A 12,888-nucleotide genomic window follows, 5' to 3' on the forward strand; every position below is an offset into this window, starting at 1 on the left:
CTCATTTGTTTGAAGTAACAATAAGTTAACTCATTTGTTTAGAAAGACAACAGGTTAACCCATTTGTTTGTAGTGCCAACAGGTTAACCCATTTGTTTACAGTGCCAACAGGTTAACCCATTTGTTTGTAGTGCCAACAGGTTAACCCATTTGTTTACAGTGCCAACAGGTTAACCCATTTGTTTGTAGTGCCAACAGGTTAACCCATTTGTGTACAGTGCCAACAGGTTAACTCATTTGTTTGTAGTGCCAACAGGTTAACCCATTTGTTTACAGTGCCAACAGGTTAACCCATTTGTTTGTAGTGCCAACAGGTTAACCCATTTGTTTACAGTGCCAACAGGTTAACCCATTTGTTTGTAGTGCCAACAGGTTAACCCATTTGTGTACAGTGCCAACAGGTTAACTCATTTGTTTGTAGTGCCAACAGGTTAACCCATTTGTTTACAGTGCCAACAGGTTAACCCATTTGTTTGTAGTGCCAACAGGTTAACCCATTTGTTTACAGTGCCAACAGGTTAACCCATTTGTTTGTAGTGCCAACAGGTTAACCCATTTGTTTACAGTGCCAACAGGTTAACCCATTTGTTTGTAGTGCCAACAGGTTAACCCATTTGTTTACAGTGCCAACAGGTTAACCCATTTGTTTGTAGTGCCAACAGGTTAACCCATTTGTTTACAGTGCCAACAGGATAACCCATTTGTTTGTAGTGCCAACAGGTTAACTTATTTGTTTTTGTTTTGTTTGTTTGCAAATTATTCTCATTGACAACAGGAAAAAAAATCTCAAGCAAGCTAATCCATTATCATTGAAACAGCTGCAAAACTTGAAATAGAGCAATGTTTTTCTCTGTGAGCTTTAAAAAGAATCACACATAGTATCCTGATACAAAAATCAGTGATCAGAGGGATAAGAAATACGATTAATACAATTAATTAAATTTTTTTTAACAATAGTAGATGAAATCTTGAACTGATATACATGGAGCAATATTCCTCTTTTAGATAAACAAAATATACTCTTCATGTCCACCAGCACTGCAGAATTAAATTTAAACCTCACACAAAAAATAAAGTATCACATCCATGTAATAATGTCTGGTGGATAGTAGTCTAATTAGCAATTATGAGGCTCCCGCAGGGTCAAAAACGACCTGCGATCTCTGGACTTTTTAGAGGCGACTTCCGACCTGAGGGCCTTCTAAAAACAACCTGCGACCTGTAAAATTTAGAAAAAAACGACCTCTGACTGACTTCTGTTCTCTGTGTTGGGAAAAACGACCTGCGACCTGTACATTTCCCTTAAAAATCGACCTCTGGACGAATTTAAAAGCGACCTTGTGACCTAAGGGGGGTACCCTGTGGGAGCCTCCTGCATATCCTTATTTTACTTTTGGTGCTGACATATTTTTCTCTGTATGATTATTATTATATTGATGTTTTTTGAGGGAACTTGCGCTTTCTCAGTATGACATTGCTATTGATCATTTTAAAAATCAAAACAGAGATGTTACTAGACAGTATGTATACAGACTTGTGTAATTACTTCTGGAATTGATATTCTAAAACTCTCAATTTAGGGAGTCAAATGTGGTGCAGGTACTGCTAACCCTTCTGGAACACCTGAGATCACCCACAGTTTTTGGTGGGATTAGTGTTACTAAGTCTTAAGTTTTCAGTGCTGTTTGTTTGTCCGTTGTCAACTGAATTTGTTTGTCATGGCTCTGTCAGTTACTCTTCAACTTATGAATGTCCCCATTGGCGGATCCAAGGGGGGGTTCCGGGGGTTGGACCCCCCCCCTTTTATTTGGTCGATCAATGCATTTAACCAAGTTAACTGCTAGTAGTCTGTTGTTATTTATGTATTATTGTCATTTTTGTTTATTTTCTTTGGTTACATCTTCTGACATCAGACTCGGACTTCTCTTGAACTGAATTTTAATGTGCGTATTGTTATGTGTTTACTTTTCTACATTGGCTAGAGGTATAGGGGGAGGGTTGAGATCTCACAAAACATGTTTAACACCGCTGCATTTTTGCGCCTGTCCCAAGTCAGGAGCCTCTGGCCTTTGTTAGTCTTGTATTATTTTAATTTTAGTTTCTTGTGTACAATTTTGAAATTAGTATGGCGTTCATTATCACTGAACTAGTATATATTTGTTTAGGGGCCAGCTGAAAGACGCCTCTGGGTGCGGGAATTTCTCGCTACATTGAAGACCTGTTGGTGACCTTCTGCTGTTTTTTTTTTCTATGGTCGGGTTGTTGTCTCTTTGGCACATTCCCCATTTCCATTCTCAATTTTATTTGAATGGGGACATATAGTTGGCCCCCCGCCCCCCTTTGTCCTGGGTTGGGAACCCCCCCCTTTTTAAAATGGCTGGATGCGCCCCTGGTCCCTATATCTATTTTGAAACTGAAGTTCTTCCCATTTAAGGTGGTGCTCCTGTTGAGGGACGAATAAGAGATAACACATATAGTAATAAATCATTTCCTTAAAAAAATGTTTTATTTTTAAAAAATAGCTACATGTGAATTGTACAAGATGTATTTATCGCCATTTCTAATGAAATTTGTAAAAATATAGTTTTCTTCATAAACAAACAAACAAAGAAACAAATTGATATAATATATATACAGTAATAATTTTAAGAGCAGGGTCTCTTGTACCACAAGTTCTCTTTCTAACACAATCACAGCTAAAACAAAATAACAATACTTGGGTCATAGGTCAACTAATCAAATGGTTTATATCATAAAATGGTTTAGACAATGTGTGGATTTTTTTACAATTTTTTAAAATGTTAATATTTTTTTGTTTATATCATTAATAAAAATCCATGACAAAAATATGATTTTTTAAAAGATTACTTTCTTGGGATTTTCAGTTTTTGAGTTACAGTGTGTTGGTCAATTGAATAATGGTTCCTTCTACAAAACAGACTTTGACTTTGGACCACATAATTGAAGTACAGTATTTAACATTATTGTAATTTTTTCAGCAAATCAGAAAATATTTCTTATGTGAAAACAAAATTTGGTACACCACATGCATAAAAACTTTTCTTCAACAACATTTTTATATAACATATTCAAGTATTTAAAACAAAAATCTGAAATTATGAACTCAGTTCATGTTTCTATAACAACCATTTCAAACAAAATAATAACAGTAAACAAAATAAATTTTGTTTTTACTTACACCTTAAAACCCTTTCATTTTCTCCTGTTCAAATCAAATTAAAGTAGTATGGCCTTGTATAAAATTACTTTAGATGAGATCACAATATTTGGTGATAATTCTGTAGTTAAATTTTTACTTATTTGAAAGTTTTTGACAATGCAACATAATCACAAAAACTATTTGACTGTATGTAAACAAAACTTACATAGGATTGCAGAAAAGTTTCTAAGGATTTCTTATGACACGGAGATCAACTTTTTTCATATCTTAAGAAGCCGCCTAAATACTTTATAAAAATGAAAATTTCATCCTCACAACTAAGTCTTTAAACAGGGAAGTAAAATCTAACCTGAAAATGAATGTCATATCAATTCTCATTCAAATATAACCAGAGACAAGTTTTAGGGATTTCTCAGGAACATAACTTAAAAAATATATTAGGACTTTGATAATAAGACAAACTTTTGTATCAATCTAAACTCAATAAAATAGGCTGATTCATGGTTATTGGGTCCATATTGAATAGGGGGACTGACATTTTTGAAAGCATTTCAACTTCCATTATAATAATCTGCCCCTTTCAATATGGCCACCATAACCATGGGTATAACACTATTGAGATTATTGCATACCTGCCAACTGTCACTATTTGCGGGGGGATTTCTCCCATGGAGGCTCCCAAATTAAAATTTTGAAAGAGCAATTTTGTCCACAATTTTAAACAAAACAATTAGTTTAACAATGACTGTAAGCTCATAAAAGTATGAAGAAGCCAAAAAACAACATTACAATGTACTTGAAGGCCCCCTTGAAGGTTTTTTATGACAATGACAGCCATCTTGCACGCAAAACCCCCATGGGCATTTTGAAAAGTTGGCAGGTATGTTATTGATAAAATTCTACATAATAACAACACATTAGAAGCTACAATATAATGTATGCTATGTCAAAAAGCAAATATATATAACAAATATTTCATAATAAATGAAATAATATGGGCAGGCGCGGATCCAGAGGGGGGGTTCCGGGGATTGGAACCCCCCCTTTTTTTTGGACGATCAATGCATTTGAATGGGGACATGTAATTGGAACCCCCCCTTTGTCCTGGGTTAGGAACCCCCCCCCCCCCCCCCCCTTTTTAAAATGGCTGGATCCGCCCCTGATGGGAGTCATCCAACAAAACAATGTGTCCTGTATAAGCAGATGTGGATCCTGGAATTTAAAAATAAGAAAATAGTGGGACCCCAAACTTGGGAACATTTGAACTTGGATTCTGAACATGTAAAAAGTATGTGCATTAAACATATAAGCCCTCTGCTTCCTTATGTCTTCCTCTGTTAACTACAGGTAACCTTAATAATTCAGGACATCCCTGTGTTAGATCTCTTTCACTCGAGACAGTCGGAACTCCTTTATATAAGTAATGATTTTCATTTTTTAAACTTAAATTAAAAAAAAAAAAGAAAGCTTTTGATTTAAATAAGACAACTTGCAAAAAAACTTGTTTAACAAATGCAAGTTTTGGTTATTTCACTAATCTTTTCAGAATCAAAATAACGGATATTCCAATAAAACAAGAGTAGGAAAGGACTTACAATAAATGAACATTTTAAAAATTAGGAGCTTAAAAATAGTCCATTCCCTACTTTCTAAACCTACAAATATTGTAAGTCTGTTTATAAATTAAAACTTAATAAAATATGAGTGTCTGGATGGGGGATCTCAAATTCTGTATTATCTAATTTTAGGCCATTCCCTCTATTCTGTATGTTTTTCAACTATTTTTTCTTTTATCTAGATGTTAGCACCTCATTAAAATATTCTGTATTCATTCTTTAATCACCCAATTTATCTCTCTTCTTTATTTTTTTGTCCCTTTTTCTGTACAATTGGCCCTTTATTCTCTATTCTGTAACCCCCTCCCAGACCCTCTGATATGGAAATACTTTAAGATTGAGATCGCTATGAATTAAAATGCATACAAGTCATGATTAAAATCAGCAAACAAATTATTAACAGTTTATAATTTATTAATAAATAGTATTCCAGTTACAAATACTCATCTACTGATTATATATAAAATTAAATAAAAATAAAAAAAACTACTGCTGGTTCATCTATTTTTGTAGGTACCAATTTTCATGGATTTCAAGAGGAAAACTTGCATTTTCGTGGATATTCAATTTTGTGATTTTATTAGGACCTTTACTTATCAAAAGGCTGAGTTGAGCCTTCATTTTACAAAAGTAAAACATATTGTTAACATTTTAACAATACACTATTATTTTTCAATGCACTATTCTCATAAAAAAATTAACTACACATTCATTACTAAAAATAATCTAGTATAACATGAAAACAAAATAAAAACAAAATTGAAAGCTCCGTAAAAAAGAGGGGGGAATCCTGTTCCCCTCTTGAATAAATATAACAGAAATTCTGTGGATGAAATATATATAGTAACTAACTAAGGGTTAATATAATCCTTTTCTATAAAGCAGCTACTTAGGTTGTCTGGGTCTAAAAACCCAATTTTAACAATTAATTAAAAAAGTAAAGTGTTGTTTGCAGAAGGGAATCTTTAAATAAAATAGATAAGCTGTTAATTCAGAAATTTTTATGATGGTTTTTTGTTGAAAATTATGAAAGGATAGCATACAGTTGGTTGGAGTCAAAATCACCTAATTGTCAAGCCCTGTCCCATTTGAAATTTCAATATTCTGATCTCTGAATTACAACCCTGATAAAATTAACAAAATAAAAACTCACATTTTGTAAATTTTGATGGCATTATGTGTATACAGCTTTTCCCAAATTTTTGTTTACAGCAATTGTAATATAAGAGAGCTACCATTTGATTTTTAGGAGGGGGGGGGGGGCTAGGATGAAAAATGTTGTCCTGCCTTTTTTTTTAGTTTGAATCTCTGTCCTGCCCTTTTATTTTTCACTATTTGATCCTGCCTTTTTTTTTGCCAAGTTACTCATCCTGCCTTTATTTTTTACTTAAAACTCCTGTCCTGCCTATTTTTTTCAAATTTCATCCTAGCCCCCCCATAAAAATCAAATGGTAGCTCCCTAATTGTAAATTCAGAAATTATTGGGAAGTTTTTTAGCAATGTGAATAATGTGACTGGGTTAGTATCCCAATGATAAGAACTAGCATTCAGATAACTGAAACATGAACCGGTATGTAGATATTTAAAAATCTCAATAATTAAACTCGCATTTTTGTCCATTCTTGAAAAAAGACAATAATAAATTGATACAATAAATTTCTGAATTTACAGTATCACATGATCAAATGTTCTTGAATAAATATTGAGTCATATCTAATTATCTAATAAAGTTTAAAAATAAAATAAAAACACAACTCTGAACACTTAATCTTGCTTGGATTTCCAAAATCTCAAAATGGTTATGATGAAATAAAAACAAAATCAAAGCAGACATAATCAGCATCACTTTAGTGTTTGATTTAAGTTCAGTATCTTTAAAGTGTTTTCTTATACTGGCATGTGGGCCAACTGATAGAAATCTGGGTCATCTATATCTTCATCATCAGAATCTTCTTCTTCCTGGTCAAGCTAAAAATAGAAATAAAGAACAAGTTTTTATCAAACCGAAAGATCAGGGCATTGAAATACTAGTCAAACTGATATGTACTGATAGTAATGCAACTTTATACAAAACATCATTGATCTATCACAAGTAGTTTCTTTCAAACAGCTTTCAACAGAAATCTTTGATGCTGTTGATGATGGAAAAACAACACATTTTTTTTTAGCAAAAATTATTTATTTACAAGTTGATTGTCCAAAGTTGGTGGCAAATATTGAAGCGCTATTCAGAGAAAAACCATTTTTTTATTCAGATTTGAAATGAAAAACATGTGATGATCGAATGGACGCACAGACCAGAAAACATAATGCACCTCTACTAGGTGGGGCATAAAAGTTGTACTTGATTTTTTTTCAAATGGCTTCTCTCATGGTAGAGTTTTGTATTGTCTCAATAAAGGTTTAATGTTCTATTAGTTTATAAATTAAAACACACGGTAACTATTTTTTTTTTATTAACATAAGTTTCAAATAGGATATTTAGGCCAAAACCTTGCAATGTTACTATGGTAACTTACCTCATGTAACTCTTGACCAGTAAATATCTTGGGTAGTCCCCTCATTCTGAGGGGCACAAGGAGTATAACAAACAATGGGAATACTGACTTACCTCATGTAACTCTTGACCAGTAAATATCTTAGGTAGTCCCCTCATTCTGAGGGCACAAGGAGTATAACAAACACTGGGAATACCGACTTACCTCGTGTAACTCTTGACCAGTAAATATCTTAGGTAGTCCCCTCATTCTGAGGGACACAAGGAGTATAACAAACAATGGGAATACTAACTTACCTCATGTAACTCTTGACCAGTAAATATCTTAGGTAGTCCCCTCATTCTGAGGGGCACAAGGAGTATAACAAACAATGGGAATACTGACTTACCTCGTGTAACTCCTGACCAGTAAATATCTTAGGTAGTCCCCTCATTCTGAGGGGCACAAGGAGTATAACAAACAATGGGAATACTGACTTACCTCGTGTAACTCTTGACCAGTAAATATCTTAGGTAGTCCCCTCATTCTGAGGGGCACAAGGAGTATAACAAACAATGGGAATGCTGACTTACCTCATGTAACTCTTGACCAGTAAATATCTTAGGTAGTCCCCTCATTCTGAGGGGCACAAGGAGTATAACAAACAATGGGAATACTGACTTACCTCGTGTAACTCTTGACCAGTAAATATCTTAGGTAGTCCCCTCATTCTGAGGGGCACAAGGAGTATAACAAACAATGGGAATACTGACTTACCTCGTGTAACTCTTGACCAGTAAATATCTTAGGTAGTCCCCTCATTCTGAGGGGCACAAGGAGTATAACAAACAATGGGAATGCTAAGGCTGCAGCAGTGGATTTTATGATCAGCAGCAGAACGAGGAGCACAAGCTGTATGATGGTGAAAAGATGCATCTTCATAGTCTTCACCTGAAAAAAGTCAAAATTACTTTAATACTGTTGTATTGTAATGATTACAATTTTCATGGAATTTGTCATGGAATTCTCATAGAATTGGCATGGAATATTCATGGAATTGTCTTTGGATTTCCAAGAATTAATCATGGAATTTCATGGTATATTCATGGAATTGTCATGGAATATTCATGGAATAGCTGTTTTAATTTCAATTTTTTTTTCTTTTGGAATAGTTTAAAATAACTTTAGTTGTCTCAAATTTCAAGCTAAATGAAAACTAGTGTGGTAGACTTGTTTAAATCTTCATTATACTGGCATCATAACAGTTAAGATCCTTTCTCTAATTCTCAGCCAATTTATTTTTCCTGACCTGTTGATTGTTTTTATTTAATCAACATGTGTATTTGATCTCAGTTCTTCATTGGTCTATATTCAGTTGCGACATGAATTTTCCTTGCTCAACATAGGAACGGAAGTGACACAACGCTAGAATGAGGTTCACTAAAATGAATTTCTCTAATTTTTTAACCAATCGCTTAACATATGAATGGGAGTGATGACCCCACTAAACGCTAGAATGAGGCTCACTAAAATGAAAGTTTTCGACAGAAATGCAACAAACTCGAAAGATGTCTATTGTTAACAACTTACTCTACGAACAAATCCTCTCGATGGATGATATTTGACTGGAATGAGTAAAAGTTTGAGTCTTTTAAACATCTGTACCCCACTCAATGAAGAGATACCTAGATACAGAAACACACCAAACAGCACAGCCATAGGCACAGCCTTTAAAACAGGCTCCCAGAATAAGGATATACCTAAATATAATAAAACAAATATAATACATATTGATAATATTTTTTAAATTATCATTTACATATGAAAGCAAAACAAAATTAAATTATCAATACCATTATCAAATTTTTTAAATTATCATTTACATATGAAAGCAAAACAAAAATAAATTATCATTACCATTATCAAATATTTTAAATTATCATTTACATATGAAAGCAAAACAAAATTAAATTATCATTACTATTATCAAATTTTTTAAATTATCATTGATTTTTTTTTAAATTCTCATTTACATTTTTAAATAATTATGAAAATAACTAATTGAAGAATTCAAATAGAGAAAACTTTCTCCACACAATAAAAATTAGATCCAAAATCAAGTGTTTAATAAGTAAATTTTACCTATAACAATATTCATAACAAGTGCAGTAACTCTCTGCTCCTTAACTTCCATTAACTTTGGTTTTTCTCCCGGAGCGTGATGTCTGCTCATGACACTGAGTGCTGACACATGAGCAATCGTCCTGACGGTAGCGGGACACATCCATGGCAAGCCAAACAATGAACACATAAAGGTCATGACCCCGACTAAAATCATGTCTAAATGGAATCCTGATCCTTTCTTCATCTTAAACTCTTTCTTGTTTAATATCATCCTGCAAAAAAAAATATTGATATTGATTCATTTATTCTAGTGGATAAAGGAAAGTTTACATGTTCGTAGATATATAAATACTTGATTTTATCAAAGTCTGCTTTAATACAAGCCTCTAGAAATTTTGTGATTCATTGAATATTTAATTTCGTGCTTTACCTGTATCCATGTAATCCTTCAACAAATTATATTTTTTATTACATTGGTTGCAATGAATTACATTGATTTCCTAGTTAAATTAAAACCGATAATTTCACATGTGAAATAAACGTGGTTATTTCACTCTCTGACGTCATACAACAATAGGCGTTGTCAAGACGTTGATAACGGCGGATCAAAACAAATTGTGAATGTGTAGAAAAAAATATAGTTCCTTACATGTTTTACATTAGTTTCTTTAAAAAAAAAAGCAATTTGCCATTGTAATAAAAAGAATAACTAACTAAAGAATTCGAATATCGAAAAATATTCAACTTGTGACCGAACAACACTTATAATTAACTCATGTGCTATGCACATTTGTGAATTAATGTGTTGTTCGGTCACTGGTTTAATATTTTTCTCTATTTGAATTCTTCGATTAGTTATTCTATAAATAAACAATATTTGATTGTTTATAATGTCCTTTTAAAACTTACTTTTAGTAATAGCTTTTGAGTTGAGGGCAAAAGTAGGAGAAAGCTTGGAGTTCTGAGCTTAATACAGTAATTTCAGAAATTATTGTGTGCATTTATAAGTGATTTTTTCAAAAATGGACAAAATGCGAGATTAAGTGTTACAAGTTTAGGAAAAGCATACACAGATATATGCATCAGATATCAAAATGCAAGTTCTTATACCCAACCAATAGTAATACATTGTAATAAAAACATTACAATAATTTATGAATTTACAGTAATTTGAAATTTTAACTTATCAGATTTCTAAATTAACTATAGTAAGTTGTAAAACTTTTATGACATTTTGTCTCTGTTTGAGAGTTGTCCCATTGGCAATCATATCACATCTTCTTATTTTTTAAAATGAAAGTCAAGTGTATCAACAACATAAATTTTATACCAAAATTAAGCTGCTAGTTTTCTAGTTTGAATTGTTTTACATTGTCATTTTGGGGCCTTTTATAGCTGACTATGCAGTATGGGCTTTGCTCTTGTTGAAGGCCGTACGGTGACTTATAGTTGTTAATTTCTGTGTCATACCACGTTTTCTTTTTTATATAAACATGCATGCCTCAATTTAAATAAACAAAAAACTTACTCTGTGATTTGAGTTTCAAGATAGAGCAGCAAGAAGATCAGAGCAGCTGGAATAAACGAGGCAAAAATAATATACACTTCAAACCTCTTCTTTGTACCTACAGGGTTGACCACCCATCCACGTTTGAGTGTAGGTTCTAAAGTGGGCGGAACTTGTAATTTCTGAAAAGAAAAGATTATTTGTTTCAACATAGCCAAAAAAATGAATCTTAAAATCTCTAAAAAAACAAACATTTATTCTTCAGAGTTTATAGACACTGACTGCTTGTATTTAGCAGTTTAAAACTTTTAAACATATTTCATTTAGGTATAAAAATATAGTAGATATGTCAATACACATAATTAACAGCGCCTGGTGATGTTTCATAGCCTGACCAGTGTCGGTCCAATACAGACCTTTAGCATATTTATATAGATACAGTGACCATGCATGGTAAGTGGTGGTTCTGTTAAAAGGATAAAAAAAATCACATGATAGTTCATGCTCAGGAGAGACACATTTACAAATACCAGGGAGCTTCAATTTGTAGCTTGGGTGAAAAATTAGGCACATTTTCCATGTGAAGGACACAAACATGGAAGGGGAAGTAAACCAGAATATCACCATGCTTTAATTTGATTTAGAGAACACTTACCTGAGTATATACACTTTCTCCTATAATCAAATCTAACAGCACCATTAAAATAATAGAAATAACAATTCCAAAATCTCCCAACGCTCTTCTCGCCTGAAAATAAAGAAATAAAAATAACAATTCCAAAATCTCCCCAAAATATATGTCATATAAAGTGTTTCAAGAAGAGCCTGAAAATAAAGAAATAAAAATAACAATTCCAAAATCTCCCCAAAATATATGTCATATAAAGTGTTTCAAGGAGAGCCTGAAAATAAAGAAATAGAAATAACAATTCCAAAATCTCCCAACGCTCTTCTCGCCTGAAAATAAAGAAATAAAAATAACATTTCCAAAATCTCCCAATGCTCTTCTCGCCTGAAAATAAAGAAACAGAAATAACAATCCCAAAATCTCCCAAAAATATATGTCATATAAAGTGTTTCAATCATTTTTTAAGATCACTTGGTCAATACCACTGCTATGCCTGGTGCGCTATTGATGCCATTTTTTTTTTTTAGATCCCTGTTCGTCATAAAGGTCTTTATGTGTTTTGGTTTTTATAAATCCTTGGATTTCAATTTTTTGCTTTAACCCTTTCCTTCATGGATTGTTTTTTTCAACGCACTTGATTCACATAGGATTTTTTTCAGTAAAAAAAAATCAGCATATTTGAAGTGATAATGCATTGTAAAAACAAATATTTCTTCAATGAAATTCCAGTCAGATATTCTCATGAATCTCCTTTTAATATTGGATACAGTTTTTTTAAAGTTTGATGCAGACATTTTGTAGTCCAAGCCTTTCAACTGAGGTACTATACAGGGGTCAAAAGGCGTCATTATGGAGTTAAGGGGTGGCGTCAAAAGGTGTCATTATGAAGGAAAGGGTTCAGCCTATTTGAAGAAGATATAACTAGAATAACAGCCAGGATATATGAAAATAATAAATAGCTTTAATGGTTTTTTTCTGAATATAAATGCTTGCAGAAATTTAATGTGAATACACTGTAAGTATGATCATGAAAACAAATGTGTCTTTCTATGTTGTGATGTTACACTTTTGTTTCCGATAAGGGAGAAGGTTTGGTACCATCAAAATGTTTAATCCCACTGCAATTGTTTGCACCTGTCCTAAGTCAGGAATCTTATGTTCAGTAGTTGACTTTGTTTATGTGGTTCATAAGTGTTTCTCATTTCTTGTTTTTTATATAGATTAGAACTTTGGTTTTCCTGTTTGAATGGTTTTACACCAGTAATTTTTGGGGCTCTTATAGCTTGCTGTTTGGTGTGAGCCAAGACTGTACTTTGACCTGTAATGGTTTACCTTTTTAAATTGTGACTTGGATG

At 32.9% G+C, this 12,888-nt stretch overlaps 1 protein-coding gene across 19 annotated transcripts in view; it reads right to left on the reverse strand.

Annotated features, from left to right (window-relative positions):
* Nucleotides 1-2,487: 2,487 nt before the first annotated feature.
* Nucleotides 2,488-12,888, reverse strand: part of LOC139502424 (band 3 anion transport protein-like) — an 83,725-nt gene continuing 73,324 nt past the window's right edge. For all 19 annotated transcript variants that reach the window (XM_071291893.1, XM_071291896.1, XM_071291889.1 and 16 more), the window contains 6 exons: nucleotides 11,561-11,653; nucleotides 10,927-11,087; nucleotides 9,417-9,670; nucleotides 8,865-9,034; nucleotides 8,052-8,225; nucleotides 2,488-6,765 (listed from right to left, as the gene is read on the reverse strand). In XM_071291893.1, coding sequence (XP_071147994.1) covers nucleotides 6,685-6,765; nucleotides 8,052-8,225; nucleotides 8,865-9,034; nucleotides 9,417-9,670; nucleotides 10,927-11,087; nucleotides 11,561-11,653 — 933 coding nt within the window. In that variant the 3' untranslated portion in view covers nucleotides 2,488-6,684. The remainder of the gene's footprint in view (nucleotides 6,766-8,051; nucleotides 8,226-8,864; nucleotides 9,035-9,416; nucleotides 9,671-10,926; nucleotides 11,088-11,560; nucleotides 11,654-12,888) is intronic.

Source organism: Mytilus edulis, chromosome 14 (assembly GCF_963676685.1).
Source record: "Mytilus edulis chromosome 14, xbMytEdul2.2, whole genome shotgun sequence".
NCBI classification, from domain to species: domain Eukaryota; kingdom Metazoa; phylum Mollusca; class Bivalvia; order Mytilida; family Mytilidae; genus Mytilus; species Mytilus edulis.